The sequence below is a fragment of the Rattus norvegicus genome, chromosome 5 (genome assembly GCF_036323735.1).
Source record: "Rattus norvegicus strain BN/NHsdMcwi chromosome 5, GRCr8, whole genome shotgun sequence".
Lineage (NCBI taxonomy): Eukaryota > Metazoa > Chordata > Mammalia > Rodentia > Muridae > Rattus > Rattus norvegicus.
Genome location: NC_086023.1, coordinates 164,819,353 through 164,837,959, shown reverse-complemented (window position 1 = coordinate 164,837,959; position 18,607 = coordinate 164,819,353). Strand labels below are relative to the sequence as shown.

The following is an 18,607-nucleotide window of genomic DNA, read 5'->3' as shown; positions in this document are numbered from 1 at the left end:
TCCTGGTGAGATAACCCAGCCGGCAGAGGTGCTCAGCGAGCAAGCCTGGTGACGTCATCAGCTCCATCCCTGGAACTCCTACGTATGCCCTGGTACCCACACCTGCATTCACATCCCACACACACGTGGGGGAGGGGCCGGAGAGATGCCTCAGCAGTTAAGAGCACTAGTTGCTCTTGAAGAGGACCTGGTTTGATTCCCGGCACCTACATGGTTGCTCACAATTATCCGTAACTCCAGTTCCAGGGAATCCAATGTCCTCTTCTGACCTCTAAGGGCAACCAGGCCCATGTGCAACCACTCGTACACATTAATGAAGTCGTTAATTAAGTTTATAATAAGTCTTTAAAAATGTCCGAGACACAGAATCGTTCCATAGCTCATAGTACTGCTTTTCTTTTTGAGATGATTTTGCCCAAGCTGGCCACAGATGACCTTCCTGCCTCGGCCTCTCGAGCAGGTAGATAACAGGTACACCATAACATAGTGCCTGGCTTCTTGCAAGACTTGATCATGCTGGTCATCCGTATGGATGGAAATCTGTTCGGGGTCCAGCATCATGACCCAGCAGGTAGAGGTGCCCACCTCCAAGCCTGAATAACCAAATTCGATCCTTAGGGCCCATGTGTGGAAGGGAAAACCAATTCCTACAAATTGCCCTTTGACCTCCACATAAGTCCTGTGGAATGTGTGTTTTCACTACAAAGAGAATGAATGTAATTCCCAGAATTATTTTAGCTTGAAACCTTAATTCTTCTTCTTTTAATTTTTAATTTTAATTTTTCTTCTTCTTTTAAGCCAGGGTGTTCCACTTTGTAACCTTGGCTGACCTGTAGTTCACTATGTAGGTAAGTGTGGCCTCAGACTCACAGAGATCCTCCTGCCTCCCAAGTTCCAGGATTACTTTAAGTTATTTTTAGTTTTAGTGTAGCCTGGATTTCTAGGAACACACATTTAAGATGTAACCCAAGGGCAGGTGATATCCTGTTCAGAACTTCATCGTTTGGGTGACCTCTTTGCTGGGACAGTGCTGCCCTGCTGTCTGACAACTGTCTGTCAGCTTGCCTGTGTCAAATCCGGGGTGATCTGATGCTGACAGAAGCACCTGGCAGCTTTGACGCCTGGTCACATACAGTGCAACATACACACCATTTTACTGTAAAGGGTCCTCTTTGTGTCTGTGTACTGTGACTCGGAAGGGATTAGTGTTTCTGAACAAACAATGGCGGGTGATGGATGATCAGCAATGGCTTTTATTCAGGGACTGAGAGGCACCACAAAGATGTGGGAAGAGCTTTGATGCCAACATTTGGAACTGGTGCTGTCAGGCACTACAAGATCTGAAAGTTGCACCAGGCCCCCCCTGTAGGCAAGGACACAATTACTTTTATTTGCTTCGTGCACCCCACCTTTACCCCAAGACTTAATGCTATATTTCTTTGTCAACGTGAGGCTGGGGTGTGGTTCATTAGGGGGCACGAGCTCAGTGTCTATGAATAAAATCTTAGTTCAATTCCCAGTACCCAGAAAACACACGCACACACACACACACACACACACACACACACACACACACACACACACGAAAAAAAAAGACGAGAGCTAGAGACCCTCTTCTTCTTCCCAGCACGCATGAAAGTCAGATGACCCGTAACTAGGTGTCCGTTCCCTGAAGGCAGACAGCACTGTCGATTGCAGAAGGTGTAGAACTCTGAGCAGAAACAGCAGAGAAAAGCTGGAAGTGACCTGATCTGCAGAGAGAAACCTGAGTCGCAGAGCATGGGACTCAATGATCCTTTCTACCCCCTGCTGGCAAAACATATTAGAAAATGGACTGGAGTCTCACAGCGGTAACAGCTTCACAACACTGAGTCAGATATTAGAAATGGGGGCTTAGACTCCATGTCCCTGGGGTCTGCAGACTCAGTATGTGCCTTTAAGCGGACAGCAACTGCATTCATTAACTTGAGAAGGAAGTTCATGGCCACCACTGCTGCTGTTGGGTGCCTTTTTTCTACCACTGTGTCTAACGCTCTATTGTTCAAGTTGTAGAGTAAGGACATCGAGTCCAAAGTATGACAGGTTTTCATTGCCCTAGACGGGTACTTTCACTTAACCTAAGGCCAGCACACGATAAGTGCATTCTGGGAGCTGGAGATGGCTCAGGGGCTAAGAGCACCGGCCCCACTTCCAGAGGACCCAGAGTCGATTCCCAGCACCCACACGGCTGCTGAGAGCTGTCTGTTACTCCAGCTCCAAGGGACCCGACACTCTCTTCTGGCCTTCATGGGCATGAGGGATACAGATATACGTGCAGGCAACACACCCACACAGGTAAGAAAACAGAACGAAAACCCAGGACATTGAAAGGAGGTAGAGGGGTATGCACAGACAGGGAACAGCTTTTCTGGAGCGAGGAGAGCTCACCGCAGGGCGGGAGGTGGAGGGAGTGCGGGTGGGAACGAGGTCACGAGGTCACAAGGTCACAGACAGGTGTTTACGGACCTCAGAACCGAGGTTCTCCTCTGCAAAGCTTGTCCGGTTTGGCTATGAGAAGTCTCACACTTTGGCCCGTTTGGGACTCTGCGGGTCCCCAGGCAGTGGCTTCCTCTTTGCAGAAAGATTCCTGAGTGAGTGCAAGCTCTGCACTTGCTGCAGGCGCAGGGCGAGCTCCGTGGTACAGGCCTGCTGGACTGTCTCTGCCTTCTTTATGTCCCAGCTCAGAGCGACAGCCAGGGCTTTGGGGTCCTCCTTGGAGACCGACTGCAGCAAGAAGAAGAACCACTGAGACGGCAGCTCTGCGCCCCTCTCTGGGCTGCTTTCTCCTCTTTTAGAGACGGGGCCGGACTGCGGCCCGGGCCGGCCTGGGATGCACTAGGATGTGCCTGCCTGCCTGCCTTCCCACTCCTCTCTTTCCTTTGGTTTTTTTTTCAATACTGGGTTTCTCTGTGTAGCCCTGGCTGTCCTGGAACTCATTCTGTGGACCAGGCTGGCCTCAAACTCAGAGATCAGCCTGCCCTGCCTCCTGAGTGCTGGGACTAAAGCTGCGTGCACCACCACCTGGCTATGATGTGCCTTTCATGACACTCACATCGATTTAAAGTCCCCCAAGCACAACAGGAACTGAATTAAGCTCAAGTTAATCTAATTCCCTTCCCTTCTGTCTAGGGCCGGGAGGTACTTGGTACTCTGTACAGGGTGTGCCTTGTGACTGTTGGCCCAGTGCTGATCTTCAGCCACAGCCTTAAGTACAGACTCATGGGTCTTTGACTCTTTTACCTTGAAGTCACCTCAGAAGCTTCGGCCCGCAGTTCCTCCCAATTTGAACAAAGGACTAATGTTTGATGACCCGAGGATACGCATCCCTTTTCTTTTAAAGGTCATTTGGAGCTGATCGTTGGTGGCACAGACCTTTAATCCCAGCACTCGGGAGGCAGAGGCGGGCAGATCTCAAGGCCAGCCTGGTCTACAGAGCAAGTTCCAGGACAGCTAGGGCTACACGGAGAGACCCTGCCTCTTTCCCCCTGGAAAAGGCCAGTTGGACTTTACATTAAGTGAGATGTTTGCAAATGCTTTGGCTGTGTTTAAAGGCAAACTGGCAGCTGTGAGTCAGCGAGGGGAAGGGAATCCACATACGTGCGTCTGCACCTCCAAACTCTACTTCCAAGGAAGTCATTCTGCAGTTCTGGGTTCCTAGTTCTTGCCCACCTCTAAATCCTGACTAGACAGACTCAGCTCTGGAGCCGGCTTCTCCTTCAGGGCTGCGAGGATCTGGCTTCTCAGCATCACTTCTGAAGCCACCTCTCCGCCGACGCCGGTGTCAACTGCATCCAGCTCTTCCCCAAGGGCAGCTTTGGACTCTGCAATGCAGACGAGAGAGTAAGCGGCGACTATGAGAAAGCAGTCCCCAGCCAAGCAGGCAAGCTCAGTGGGTGAGAGAAGCATCCTGCCCAGGGACATCACCCTCAGGGAACTGGGCTGCTCTGCAGACAAGGCCCCGCCCTCAAGGCTGCTCCTGAGGAGCTGCAGTGGGAGTCTTACCGTTCTGGTTGGACAAGATGCTGCCCTCTTTCTCCAAGGCCTGGAGATAAAGTTCCAGGAGCTGCTTGGACTGGCGTGCTTCCTCTCTCTGGTCAAGCACCTGCTGGAGCGTGCTCTGCAGCCCCTGGACAGTGGCACAACTCTGGCAGAGTTCCTGCGCCAGCTCTGCACAGGGGATGTCGATGAGTGCCTGGCATGGGATAAAGGCTCTGAGAAAACGAAAACACAGGGCAGCGCAGAAGCTCTCCAGTGCATCCATTTCAGAACTGGGCCATCTTTTCCTCAAGTTCCTTTCAGAGAAGAAGGTTTGACATCCCCGAAATTCTAGTGTGAAGACTGGGGAAATGAATCCTCCACTTAGAAATTCAGCTACGTGGGTGGAGGGCAAGAGGGCTGCGCCAGCAGACAGGCGTAGCAACTGGTAAGGCTGAGTGAGGTCCAAGCCCGGGAATCTCGGAGCTGTGAGAACGTCAGGAATGGAGCTGCTCCCTGTACCTGCTTTGGAACACGGAACCATGACTCCCAGGTGAGAGGACCATGGTCACTCACTCTCGTGGCCTCTGGAGTTCTTCGCCATGTTAATGAGGTAACTCAATAGCCTTAGCCTTCAGCCAATGAACTTCCCTTCCTGGATATTCTCACGCCCTACCCCCAAGAGTATATAATCCCTGATTCACCCAATAACGTGCATTTACATGCATCCCCCAGAAAGCAACATGAAGAAGCAAGGGTCATCTCAGGGCTGCTTCACTGAGGACCGCCAGGGAAAGGTCTTCGCCTACGATTCCCGAAGAAGGCTTCTCTCTTCCACCACCCGCCTGGAGTCAGCACTGCTCCCAATCCGACTGGACCCTATTCATCTCGGGCTCCACTTTCCCCTCCTGCCTGTTGTGCAGACACCCCAGGGACCCCCACTCCTGACTTCCTCTCCAGGTGTTACACTGGGGGCGCCTGGGTACCCAGAAGGAAGACTGGGAAACAGCATTAGTCCCAGACTTCACGTTCCCCTTCTGGTCTGGCGTGTAGCGCTGTCTGATGCCCCGATGGGACACGCAGGCTGTGGCTCCTTCGCTCCTTTGCTCTGCCTTCTCCTGCTGGCAGAGGCAGAAGGCGACACCACACATGGGCTGGGGAGCCGGCTCTTGCAGAGGACCTGAGTGTGGTTCCCAGCACTTACGCTGGCTGGCCCACAACTTCCTGTAACTCTAGCTTCAGGTAACCCCCATCTCTGGCCTCTACCAGCACCTGTGCTCACATACCAACCACACACACACACACACGCACACACACACAGACACACGCACACACACACCACACACACACACAGAGGCACTAAAGACATTTTCATAATATGTATAAACGATAAACGTATAAAAGATATACGCAGGCATAAAGGCACCAAGGAGTGTGTGTAGAGCCAGGGTGTAGAGAGCAGAAGGCAGGAGACTCTGAGACTGAGTCTCTACCTTGTGGGTTTGGGGATGGAAGTGAGTTTCCTAGGCTTGATGGCAGATGCCTTAACTCACGAGGCCATGCTGCTGGCCCTGTTTCTTTTTTTTCTCTTTATATTTTATTTATTTTACGTATGTGAGTACACTGTAGCTGTCTTCAGACACCAGAAGAGGGCATCAGACCCCATCACAGATGGTTGTGAGCCACCATGTGGTTGCTGGGATTTGAACTCAGGACCTCTGGAAGAGCAGTCAGTGCTCTAACCACTGAGCCATCTCGCCAGCCCCTGCACTGCTCTCTTAACACTATGTATTTTTGTTATGTGTGTGGAGAAGAGAGGTTGGCTTGGTGTTTCACATGTGGCCCGGAGATCTGAACTCAGGTCATTAGGACCGTGCTACAAGCACGTTTTCCTGCTGAGTCATCTCTGCAGCCCAAGATTACGTGTTAAACTGTAGCCCATGGTGAGCCAGGACGTGGCATGGTCAATCCGTGAAGGATGAATGATGTTAGCTATTCGTCCGAAATTTAGCAGAAGGTTAAGTTTTAGTAGGCTCAGTGGTTTATACACACACACACACACACACACACACACACACACACACACACACACACACACCACTTGATTAAATGTGGGTTTATAGGCTGGAGAAATGGCTCAGTGCCCAAGAGCACTTGTTGCTCTTGCAGAAAATCTAGGTTCAATTCTTAGCACTCACATGGAGACTCACATCTGTAACCCCAATTCAGGGGCCCTAACAGGCAAACACATGGACGCATATATGTATGCAGGCAAAACACTCATAAAGTAAAATAAATCCTTTTAAAAAGTGGGTTTAGGCAGGATTCTCTTAAGAAGTCTACAACTATGTCTTGGATGTATATAGGGTCCTTTGGGGTTTGGGTGGGGTTTTTCTGTTTGGTTTGTTTTTTGAGACAGCCTCACTATGAAAGCATTGCTGGTTGGAACTGTGTATATACACCGGGCTGGCCTTGAGATCACACGAGTGCTGGAACTAGACAGGAGCCACCATGCCTGGCTTGCACTGTCCTTGGTCTAAGCAGCTGCATTGACACCAATGCTTAAATGGATGCTAAACCCTTTCTGCACAAACAACTTTGCTTCGAAAGGAAGAAAGAAGGAAAGGAAGGAAGGAAGGAAGGAAGGAAGGAAGGAAGAGCTAGGTATGGTTGTGCATGCCTACAAGCCCACCCTTTAGGAGGCTGGGGCAGGGGAATTGCTAAGAGTTTGGGGTTAGCTATATATAGAGACCTTGTCTCCAAAACAAGAAAGAACCGAGGCCTGAGGACTTGGCTCTGTTGGTAGGGCCTATGTCAGGAACGTAGGTCAGCATAAACTGGAAGACAATATGAAGCCCTGGGGAGTTCAGGGTCAGTCTGGAATAGTGAAGACTGGGCTCAAATCCACAACAATCAAATTGTTTCACAAGGAAAAGATACACTGTTGACACTCTTGGGAGCCACTCTGAACTCAGAGCCGGGCGTATAAGAAACTCAAATCTCCCAAGGTTGAGGCTTAGAGGTGCAGTGAGTGTCTGAGATTCACAAGGACCTGGTTTGATCGCTAGTATTGAAAACAAGCAAAAAGAGCTGATGAGAAAATGACCCTTGCTTTAGGAACTGGAGAGATGGCTCAGCGGTTAAAAGCACTGGCTGCTCTTCCGGAGGACCTGAGTTCAATTCCCAGCAACCACATGGTGGCTCGCAACCATCTGTAATGGGATCTGATGCCCCCTTTTGGTGTGTCTGAAGACAGCTATAGTGTACTCATGTGTATAAAGTAAATAAATAAATAAATCTTTAAAAAATAAAAGGGCCCACATCTCTAGTGTGCTGGGTTATGAATGAGGACTCACATTTCATCCCCTAAGTACTTCTTGTTTCTTTGAGACACTTGTATACTCTGCTTGACTTGTAGCTGAGGATCAACTTGAACTTTCTGTCCTCCTTCCTTCAACTCTGTAGTACTGAGAACATAGTTCTACACACTCAATTTATGACCTTCTGGGGACCAGAGTCAGGGCTCCGTTCACATCCCAGCCACATCCATGCTGGGCAAGCTCTGTGCTAAGTGCTAAGTGAGCCCCATCCTAGGCCCCACGTTTTAGAATCAAGAGTTTCCCAGTATAGCTCAGCTTGGTCTGGAACTCACGATGTAGTCCAGGCTGGCCGATGGCAAGCCTCCCTTCCGAGCCTCCCGAGTGCCAGATGACAGGCACACACTACCATGCCTTCTGCTCTTTGTGTTCTTAAAAGCAGGCAGGGCTGGAGAGGTGGCTCAAGGGTTAAGAGTGTACATTGCTGTGGTAGATGACTCAAGTTCGATTCCCAGCATCTACGTCAGACAGCTTACAGTCTCCTGTAACTCCAGCTCCAGGGGTCCTGACACTCTCATTTGGCCTCTATGACCACATTCACACCCACAGTAAAAGATGAGAAAATTAAAGGCTCTTGCCTTCCTTCTGTCCAGAACACAGGCCCAGACTTCCCCACGCAGGCTCCATCTTGTTCAGACTCTTAGGTTGTTATCTCTTGGGAACCTGCCAATGTTTAAAATGCACGTACCCTTTAATTGAGCAACTATACTCTGAATTTACTTTACAGATAAGCATGTCTGCAAAATAGCTGAGGATACCGGACATGGACCTCTGGTCTCCACATGTGCATCCACAGGTGAACATGTGATGTACACACACACACACACACACACACACACACACAGAATTTTAAAATAAATTTAAAAAATAAAAATAAAACTTTATTATTTAAAGGTAAATAATAGAAACTAGGCATGATGGTTGTACTGGCTAGTTTTGAGTGTCAACTTGACACAAGCTGGAGTTATCACAGAGAAAGGAGCCTCCCTTGAGGAAAGGACTCCATGAGACCCAGCTGTAAGGCATTTTCTCAATCAGTGATCAAGATGGGAGGACCCAGCCCATGGTGGGTGGTGCCGTCCCTGGCCTGGTGGCCCTGGGTTCTATAAGAGAGCAAGCTGAGCAAGCCAGGGGAAGCAAGCCAGTAAGTAACATCCCTCCATGGTCTCTGCATCAGCTCCTGCTTCCTGACCTGCTTGAGCTCCAGTCCTGACCTCCTTTGGTGATGAACAGCAATGTGGAAGTGTAAGCTGAATAAACCCTTTCCTTCCCAGCTTGCTTCCTGGTCATGACATTTGTGCAGGAATAGAGACCCTGACTAGGACAGTGTTGCATGCAGAAGCAGGTGGATGTCGGTGCATTGGACGTTGAGGCCAGTCTGGTCTACAGAGCAAGTTCCAGAATGGCCTGGGTTACACAGAGAAACCCTCTCGAAAACCAAACCAAACCAACCAAGCAAACAAAGAGCAAGAGGAAACAGGCGTACTTGTTTGTAGGCAAAATATCTTGGAAGGAAACTGAGATCAGGTGTCTCCAGGGAGGGAAAGGGAACTGGGGAAGGGCTCCCGCTTTCCCAGAGCGTCCGTACGAGTCCTCCACTCGGGGGTTCTAGCATTCCCACCGCTAGAGCCCACTGTTTTCCCCCCTGGTGAGGGTGCAGCTCAATGACGAAGCATGTATGTACCCCATCCCACTGAGAAAAAATTACTACCTGAAACCAAGCTCATTAGCAACTACAGTGTGTCCCAGCCCACACAACCATTTACCTATGTTTCTGAGTCAGGGTCTTTACTAGGTAGCCCCGTCTGGCCACATACTCACGACCCTTTTGGCTCAGTCTGCTTTTTCTCTCCTTTGTATCACAAACCCCAGCACATTCGAATAAATGAAACCACAGAGCCAGATGTGCTGATGAACATCTGTTTCCAGAACTTGGAAGGTGGAAGCAGCAGAATCACTTGCAAGTTTGAGGCCAACCTGAGCTACTTAATAAGACCTACACCATCCAGGGCCACAAAAGCTAGACCTTGTCCCAGTGAGAACAACCGACATAGAAAATAAAAAGCAAGCACTGAGTGGTGCGATCATAGTTGCGAGGTCTATCGTCTGGCTCCTTTCACTTCCTACAGTCCTTTTCAGATTCACGGAGGCTGGGCTGGTGAGATGGCGCAGAGAGCGAAGCGCTAGCTGTGCTCGCCCGATGACCTGCGTTCACCCGGGTCGCACAAGAAGGTGGAAGGAGGGAACTCAGTCCCTAAGTCGTTCTCCTTCTCCCACATACATGTTCATGAGAAACAAGTCCCTCCCATCCCCCCGCCCCCAAATACTGAATACAGATTCACGGATGCGGCACCGGTGGCGAGACCCTTCCGGGTTGTGTGCACACGTGCATGGAGGCCAGAGCACCTCCCCCGCCATCATTCCTCCAGTGCCGGTCGCCTTTCCTTGCATCTCCCTGACCTGTAGCTCACTAGTTAGGTGAGGCTGGTAGTCGTGAAGCCCCAGGGCCGCACCGCCAGCCTCCCCAGTGCTGGGATTACACGCCTGCGCCATCACTCGTGGCTTCTCCGTGTGGGTTCGGAGAACTGAGCTGTGCTTACTGTTCCCTCAGCTCCGAGATCCCAATCCTTTCTATGGCCACACCACATTCTGCTGACCTAGAAGGCAGTGACGTTATCATCATCATTACTACTTGAGACAAGGTTTCACTGTGTAGCCCTGGCTGTCCTGGAACTCACTATGTAGACCAGGCTGGCCTCAAACTCACAGAGATCCACCTGCCTCTCTGCCTCCCAAGCGCTGACTCACTCAAGTGTGTGCCACTCCGCCCCATGTAGTTAAAAAGTAAGCAGAGTCACTTCCTTATCACCCTCCAATCTACAGGTCTCCCCACCTCTGGATACCGCCCGGTGCACTCACTTAAACAGGTCTAGGGTGGGTTCTGGGCATCTGCATCTTAAAAAATCCACTCATGGGCTGGAGAGATGGCTCAGTGGTTAAGACCACTGACTGCTCTTCCAGAGGTCCTGAGTTCAATTCCCAGCAACCACATGGTGGCTCACAACCATCTGTAATGGGATCTGATGCCCTCTTCTGGTGTGCATGAAGACAGCTACAGTGTACATATATATATTTTTAAAAAATCTTTAAAAAATCTCAAATAAATGGACAATTAAAAAAGTATCAACGGAGGGCTGGAGAGATGGCTCAGTGGTTAAGAGCACCGACTGCTCTTCCAGAGGTCCTGAGTTCAATTCCCAGCAACCACATGGTGGCTCACAACCATCTGTAATGTGATCTGATGCTCTCTTCTGTTGTGTCTGAAGACAGCTACAGTGTATTTATATATAATAAATAAGTCTTTTTAACAAAGTATCAATGGACAATCAAACGGTAGAGCTACTATGGCAGGGAGACAGGGTACAGAGCCTAGGGTTCTGTGACAGTAGAGGCTGGGAGTGTTGTGGGGCTGTGGGCAAGACTTACTTGGAGCTCCTCTTCTGACAGCAGGATGATGCTGGACAGATCCTCTTTCAGCTGCCTGGCCACATTCTTCCACTTCACCCCTGCCCCACTGTCCGTTTGATCTGTGTCAAAGGACTCTTGGGAAAGCCAAGCTGTTCCTCCATCTGATAGAGAAAAAATGCTGGTCAGGTCTGTCACCCAAGGGCCCCAGTACACAGCAGTACGGAGAATGTGCATGTCCTGCTCACTGACCACTCGGGATGATGACGGGGTGGGGTGGTGGTGGGAAGGGGGGACCTTTTCTCAGGGACTTACAGGAAAGCTAGCCCCCAGCTCGGGCTTTAATTTTTCCTCTTCTGCCTTCAATTTATGTCTGTTTGAAACTGCGCTGTACTATTTATACCAAGTGTGGTGCCTAATATCTTAAATCCCAGCCCTCAGAAGGCTGAGGGAGGACGGGCTGCAGCAAGTCAGAGGCCAGCCTGATCTACGGAGTAAGACCTTGTCTCAAAAGGCAAAAAAGGAAGCAGCAGCCAGCTGCTTAACCCTAAGGGATGGTAACATATGAGCCAAAGGTCCCCGCCACACCTCTCTTTTTATAATCTCTGTGCTTGGGTGGCTGGGAGGGGAGCTGAAGAGAGGGAAGAGGATGAAGAGTTAGGGTTTCACACAGCACACACTGGAGTTGGATTCACTATGTAGTTGAGGCTAGCCTAGGACTTCCGACACTCCTACCTCCAACTCCTAAGCTCTGGCTGGGACCACAGGTGTCTGCCCCGGGTTTGGCTGTGTTGTGGTTTTGTATTTGAAAACCTCACTCTCACCAGCACGCTCCTGGGGGTGGGGGAGGGGTGGAGACTGATCTTTTCTTTAATTGAGAACGGCCGAAGGGATAACAAGCGCATCCGCGGTTGACAGAGCCTCGATTCAGTAGCAGTGGCCTTTGAAAAGATGTTTCTCTAGCTCTACGACAAGTACTGCTCAACTCCGAATCTGCAGGGTTGCTGAGGGGGGCAGCAACCTCGGCCGAGACCTTTCTGTGTGCCAGATAGGATCAGTGACTAACATGATGCCTTGGACAAGGTCCGGAGACATTCTAGGTCATCACCGTTGGGGTAGATACTGTAATTATTATTTCAATAAGGATCCAGCAGGCTGTGTAGCTTGTCCAGTCACCTGGCTAGAAATGGCAGAGCCGAGACTCACACCCCCTGGTTTCATTGACATGCTGGGTTTCAGTTGCCATGGGTCAGCAAGCTGGGACGGCTCTTGGTCACGAAGTCTACATTTCTTACCCGAGTCGTTGTATGCCCACTTCTCGTTGCAGGCCAGTGCCACAAACTTTGTGTTGGAAGGGAGACAGAGGAAATAGTCCTCATCGTCCACTATGGTCCCATCCTCTGCCAGGACCAGGGTGACTGGTGTCAGGGACTTATCGATGGCCAGAAGTTCACAGGCTGAGAGGAAGAAAATATGTGGCAGTGAACAAAACTCCATATCATAAAGGAATATGTCTTAGTGCTCTGTGGTGTGACCCACGTATGTGACATTCATCACATGCCTTGTACTATTCTAACTGCGTTTCCGGTAAAAAAAAAAAACTACTATATATATACATATATATGCACACACACATATATATAATTTATATTATATTATATATTACATATATATAATATAAAGGAGTTACTATTATTGCCAATTTACAGACAATGAACCCAAGCTCTGAGAGGTTAAGGAACTTACTCAAAACCCCACAGTAAGAGGCACAGTTGAGACTAAGCTTTTTGTTTGTTTAGATCTTATATGCAGGAGCGCTTTCTTTCTGCATGTATGTGTGTTTGGACTACACACATGCATTGTACCCACCCATGGAGGCCAGGAGAGGGTGTTGGATGCCCTGGAACTGGGAGTTATAGAAGGTTGTGAACCACCGTGTCGGTGCTAAGAACTGAGCCCAGATCCTGTGCAAGAGCAGAGAGCACTTTTAGCAGCTGAGCCTTCTTTCCAGCATCCTAACAGAGGAGGCACTTGAGTCTACGTAAATAAGCATCCAATTGGAGGCTGGTCTCATTACTGTGGACGAGGAATGGTATCTCTTGCTCATTTGTCCGGTGGTAACCTTAAATGCTACATATCAAATGTCGGAAAATAAAAAGAAGGTGGTTCCTTCTCCTTGTAGGTATTTTCTTTCGCAGTTCTTCTAGACTGAAGGAAAATACAGTATCGGCAGAAGCTCGACTCAGTGTCCTTTCAATTATATTATTGCCAGGCAAGAGGTTTTCCATAAGGCTGTCATCGCCCAAAATAGAACAGCCAGTCTCCTATAGGCTCAGCTGCAGAGAACAGAAGCCTCTGGGCCAAGAACAGCCAGCCAATGCAACTGAAGCGGCACTAAATTGAACTAACCTTGTGCCGGGGTGAAATGCAAACCTTTATGTGACAGAATCCCTGCCACCAAATCAAACCCTGTTCCTGGGTCTCAGCAGCTCTTGGGAAGCTCTGCACACCTTGGCACGCACTATGCTAAGTGCCCGGAGCTAGCTGACATGAAAGACCTGCAGAACTTCTTTGGGTACCTCATGTGCTCCTACAGGCTAATAACGCTTGTAAGTAACCATTGAACAGATCATCTCACTTGAGAGTCCCAAGAATCCTTTGAAGCAAGGCTAGAAACACACCCACCACGCTGCTAAGAAAAAAACTGTCCCGACATGACTACGTTCAAGGTATAGTCAGACTCAGAACCTGGCTACGTTCCTTGTTTGGACTCTAAGGGGCAGGCACTGGCAGCTCCCTTTTAACGGAACAGGTACTGACTGCGGACACTCATCCCCACCCCACCCCAGTACCGCTTTTGTGAGCCAGAGTGGACCGAATACGCTGGACTCCGTTTGGTTCAAAATCAGGCCAGTGAGCCTGGATCTGCAGTTTCCCGTCCCCTTCACGGGCCTCTCTGTGTAAGTAAAAACGCCAGGGATCTGTCAATCGCTGGACCCACGTGGGCCACTGCAGTCTCTAGGTTCTGGGGTCACCTTCCCGACCACGCCCGGTCCCCTCAGCAGCCAACCTTTGCTCCTCAGCTCCTCGAGACTGGAGGCTGCCACGCCGTGCTGCTCACGGCTGTGGTTGCGGCGAAGCAGACACGGTTTGAGAGGCCCGACATCGTCCGGGTCCGGGGCGCTGGCTCCCCGGGATAGCTCCATCCTCAAAGTGGGACTTGGCGACTCTGGGAAATCCCAGGTAGCCCAGAGCGGCTTCCCTAAGCTTTGCCACTCCCTCCTCTCGCGGCTTGACGGGAGATGTAGTTTCCCTCAGCAAGTTACGCGAGACCAAGGCACGCCGGGGGATGTAGTTCTAGTGGTGGCTAACCACAGGGGGTTCTGGGGCACGATGGGAGTTGTAGTTTCTTGGTTCAAAGTCAGGGGCGGGGGGATTCAGTTTAGGACAGGGTTCAGGTTGGTGATCTCTTTTTCCTGTTCTTTTCTTTCTCCACACATACATACATACATACATACATACATACATACATACATACATACATACATACACACATACACATGGATGCATTATATACATACACATACATACATGCATTATATACATACATGCATGTGAAACCAGGGTCTTGACTTACACTGCACTAAAGAATTTCGGGATGAGTTAGATTGAAGAGAGGGTTTATTAAAGAAAATAGGGTACATGATAGATTTAAGAGCTATGGGAGAGTAGGATGGCATGTGTCCTCTGAGTGAGAGAAAAAAAATATATATATAGTTTTTCTTTGATTGCTAATAACAGGCCTTACACATGCTGGGCAAATAAATGTTTTATCACAGAACTATGTCACCAGCTGCTATGTCGTCGTCGTCGTCATCATCATCATCATCATCATCATCATCATCAAACAGGGTCTTGCTAAGTTGCCCAAAGAAGCCTTGAATCCATCATCCTTCTGTCTCAGCTTCCTAAGTAGCTAGAATTACAGGCACATACCACTGTCTGGCTGACATTGTGACTTTTAGTTTTTTGGTGTTAGGGACCTAACCCAGGGCCTTGTGAATGCTAAGCAAGCACTTCAGGACTGACTTTGTGGCGTTTGAAGTTCCGTTGTTTAAAGAATATGATTTACAAGCAAGTTGAAATATTAAGTAAATATTTTAATTAAGTGAAATGGCTGGCAAGATAGCTCAGTGGGTAAAAGTGCTTGCTACCGAGCCTTACAACCAGACTTTGATCCCAGAGCCCAGCATGGTAGGAGAACAGATTTCCAAAAGTTGTCTTCTGATCTCCAAAAGCACAATGTGACAGCTGTTTGCATTTATGCACGCATATGCACGCTCGCGCACACACACATACATACAAATAATTGCTGTGAAATTACTGTTTTAAAAAAAGATCTGGTTTACTTATGTTTCTTAAAATTTTATTTTTGTAACCCAGCATGGTGGTAAACACCTTTTTGGTTCTTTTTTTTTTTTTTTCGGAGCTGGGGACCGAACCCAGGGCCTTGCGCTGGTGGTAAACACCTTTAATCCTAGCTCTTGGGAGGCAGAGGCAGGGGTATCTCTGTGAGTTCAAGGCCAGCCTGGTCTGCAGAGTGAGTTCCGGGACATCCAAGGTTACACAAAGAAATTCTGTTTCAAAAACCAAAGTCAATTAATAAATAGTTAATAAATAATAAAATAAACAAATTAGTACAGTTCGTTGCCTGCTTCCGTAGATATTGCTCAGAGATTGTATGATTGTCTCCATACAGGCAAACTTAACGGTGTTTTTTTATTATTTGTTTTTTGAGGGGAGGTGTCATTTTTGTTTTTTGTTTTTGACTCTCAATTGTCAAGAAATGGTAACCAGATCTGAGAGGGATGCATATCTTTTGACTTCTCCAGGTCTTTCTATCCTACTTGTATCTGTAAGATCCCGAGACCTTCAGGATATTTTGAAGGGAGTCAGTTTTCAACGTAGAACGTTGATTTTCAGTCTTGCCAAAAATGCCAGTAAAGTCACATCAGAGAAAAGAATTTGAAATGTTTATTTTATGTGTACGAATGCTTCGTTTGCATGTATCTCTGTACACTACACATGTGCCTGGTGCCTGCTGCCGAGATCAGAAGAAGATGTGCCCTGGGCCTGTTGAACTGGGAAGTCGTGAGCCAGCACGTGGGTGATGGGCACCAGACCCAGGCTTCTCAGCAAGAGCAGGTAGTACTCCTCACCGATGAGCCATCTCTCCTTAACCACACAAAAAGCTTGCTAGAGAGCGATAACAGGAGGGCGTTGCTCTAGACTAAGTAGTTGTTTTAGACACCAGCAAATTGGATTAAAAATGAAAATACAGTCTGGGGGTAGCTAAATGCTAGGACACATGCTAGCCTGAACGAGACTTTAAGTTTGATTCCTAGTAATGTGGGCAAAGGACATTCATGCTAAGATTTCACATGACGGAATTAAAAATAATCTGTCTATCCAGACTTCCCAGAAATCAAGATTAGAGAGATAGGCAGATTTCTCAAACAGGCTCACTCTGCTTGGCATGATCATGAAGTTCCCTCTGCCTCAATCCTTACAGGAAAAGGTAACCCGAAGTGACCTGTTGTTGACTAACCGGTTATTTTTCTATTGTTATATCTCCTTCTCTTTGATTTATAAGGGAAGTAACTTTGAAGTGAAATAAAAAAAAACTCCTTTCTTTTTTGTACGTTTTCTGCCTATAAGATCAATCTTTTCCGTTCTGCTCAGTAGGAGCACTCAACAGTATTTTATAGAATGGAGCGGTGCCTGATTACAGAATTGAACATAGAAATGGAAATTAAAAAGTTTGTCCTCTGGCAAGACAGAATAATAAGACGTCAAGTCAGAAAGTAAAGGGAACTGTGAATCACAGAGCTACTTGGAGTGTCCTGACACTGCTTGGCAATGTATTTCTCTTGGCTCTAATACAAGTCTGTTTTGTTGTTGTTATTTTCAAAGATTTATTTATTTTATGTATGTGAGTACACTGTTGCTCTCTTCAGATGCACCAGAAGAGGGCATCGGAACTATTAGAGATGGTTGTGAGCCACCATGTGGTTGCTGGGACTTGAACTCAGGATCTTTGAAGAGCAGTCAGTGCTCTTAACCACTGAGCCATCTCTCCAGCCCCCCCCCCTTTTTTTTAAACATGAAAAGAATTGTGATTGCTCAGTGCTAGAGCACCTGTTAAGCACACAAGGGCCCAGCATCACATACATACAAAATAGTGATGATGGTGGTGGTGGGGTGGTGATATTAAGGTCAAAGAGCAGGGCATCTGATACACTTATAGTCCAGAACCCTGGAGGCAGAAGCAGGGTATCTTGAATTTTAGCCTGCTTGGGCTACACAGTAAGATCCTGTTTCAAAAGGCTAAAGCAGGGGTTGGGGATTTAGCTCAGTGGTAGAGCGCTTGCCTAGCAAGCTCAAGGCCCTGGGTTTGGTTCCCAGCTCCGAAAAAAAGAAAAAAGAAGAAGAAGAAAAAAGGCTAAAGCAACAGAACGATTCAGCTACCACAATGATCGTTCACAGAAAGCTCTTCTCTCCACAAAAGCCAGAGTTTCCAGACGCTGCAATTGTGTATCCGTTTGTTTGAGCTTGGGGGTAAAGGTTGAGTGTTGGATCTTGCGCTTAAACAAAAAACAAAACAAAACAAAACAAAGCAGTGCCTCATGTAGTCTAGATTGGCCTTGACCTGTGTGTGATCGTAGGTGCGCGCCACCATACCAGATATGGTGCTGGAGCCCAGTTTTTTATGTGTGCTTCACCAACTAAGCTACAATCCTATCTTAAGAGACAGTTCTAATATGAAGGACGCATGGACATTAGGAGAGGCAGCCCGAGAAAGCTCTATTGTGCACATGAGTTTCTTTCTTTCTTTCTTTCTTTTTTTTTTAAAGCATTTATTATATGTAAGTACACTGTAGCTGTCTTCAGATACACCAGAAGAGGGCATCAGATCTCTTTACAGATGGTTGTGAGACACCATGGTGGTTGCTGGGAATTGAACTCATGACCTCTGAAAGAGCAGTCGGGTGCTCTTAACCGCTGAGCCATCTCTCCAGCCTGCACATGAGTTTCTTAAGAGAGAGTCGCTGAGTGTTGGAGCTTTGAACGCTTCTGAGAAACAGTAGCTACTCAATAAAAGTGTACCGAATGGCTAAATTTTAGTTTACATTTTCATGTATTTATTAAATAAGTAGACCTTAAATGTGCCTACGGTGCTATGAGAATAGGGAGAGATTTACTTCGAGAATAAAAAATGTGTGTGTGTCTTAGCACTGCGAGGTGGAGGCAGGAAGATCAGAAGTTCATCTTGGGCTACATAGAAAGTTTGAGGCTACTTTGAATTACGTGAGGCCTTGTCTAGAAAACAAAAACAAACAAATAACTCTAAATATACAAACATGTAAATTTATTTTAAAAAGGTGAAACTGATGGGTGATGTGGGGAGAGCTGGGGGGAAGGAAGTTAGGAGTAGATGTGTCTAAACCACAGCGTTTATATGTTAACAATGTAAAACAACAACAACAAAAGATATTCTATTTAAAAAAGAAAAAAAAAGAATTTGGACTATGGATTTTCCTGCAAACTGCAAGGTAACCGGGACACCAGGCTCAACCCTTTCTGCTCAGAGCCCGCTCCCATCGACAAGCTCAGGTCCTTCTACTTTGGTCTTGTCTGGAGAGCTAGTGCAAGTGCTCTTGGGAGAAACTTGGGCCAGCGGCGGCCGATTA

The 18,607-nt window shown here is 48.0% G+C and overlaps 1 protein-coding gene across 2 annotated transcripts; it reads right to left on the bottom strand.

Moving 5' to 3' along the window:
- Positions 1 to 1,230: 1,230 nt before the first annotated feature.
- Positions 1,231 to 14,153, bottom strand: Dffa (DNA fragmentation factor subunit alpha). 2 transcript variants are annotated; one of them, NM_001398977.1, is made up of 6 exons: positions 13,927 to 14,153; positions 12,152 to 12,313; positions 10,878 to 11,020; positions 4,042 to 4,231; positions 3,709 to 3,860; positions 1,231 to 2,763 (listed from the first exon to the last, which is right to left on the bottom strand). In NM_001398977.1, the coding sequence occupies exons 1-6, from the start codon at positions 14,060 to 14,062 to the stop codon at positions 2,560 to 2,562; spliced, it is 987 nt and encodes a 328-aa protein (NP_001385906.1). In that variant the 5' UTR covers positions 14,063 to 14,153; the 3' UTR covers positions 1,231 to 2,559. The 2 variants fall into 2 exon arrangements, with proteins under 2 accessions (NP_001385906.1, NP_446131.2); NM_053679.3 differs by having other exon boundaries at positions 1,231 to 3,860.
- Positions 14,154 to 18,607: the final 4,454 nt, after the last annotated feature.

Bases quoted from the DNA above. Each gene is read 5' to 3' on its own strand.
- Dffa (NM_001398977.1), bottom strand. From the start codon at position 14,062: ATGGAGCTATCCCGGGGAGCCAGCGCCCCGGACCCGGACGATGTCGGG. The intron at 12,314-13,926 runs GTTGGCTGCTGA...TCTTCCTCTCAG, and splicing joins CGAGGAGCTGAGGAGCAAAG to CCTGTGAACTTCTGGCCATC. The intron at 3,861-4,041 runs GTAAGACTCCCA...TCTGCATTGCAG, and splicing joins CATCTTGTCCAACCAGAACG to AGTCCAAAGCTGCCCTTGGG.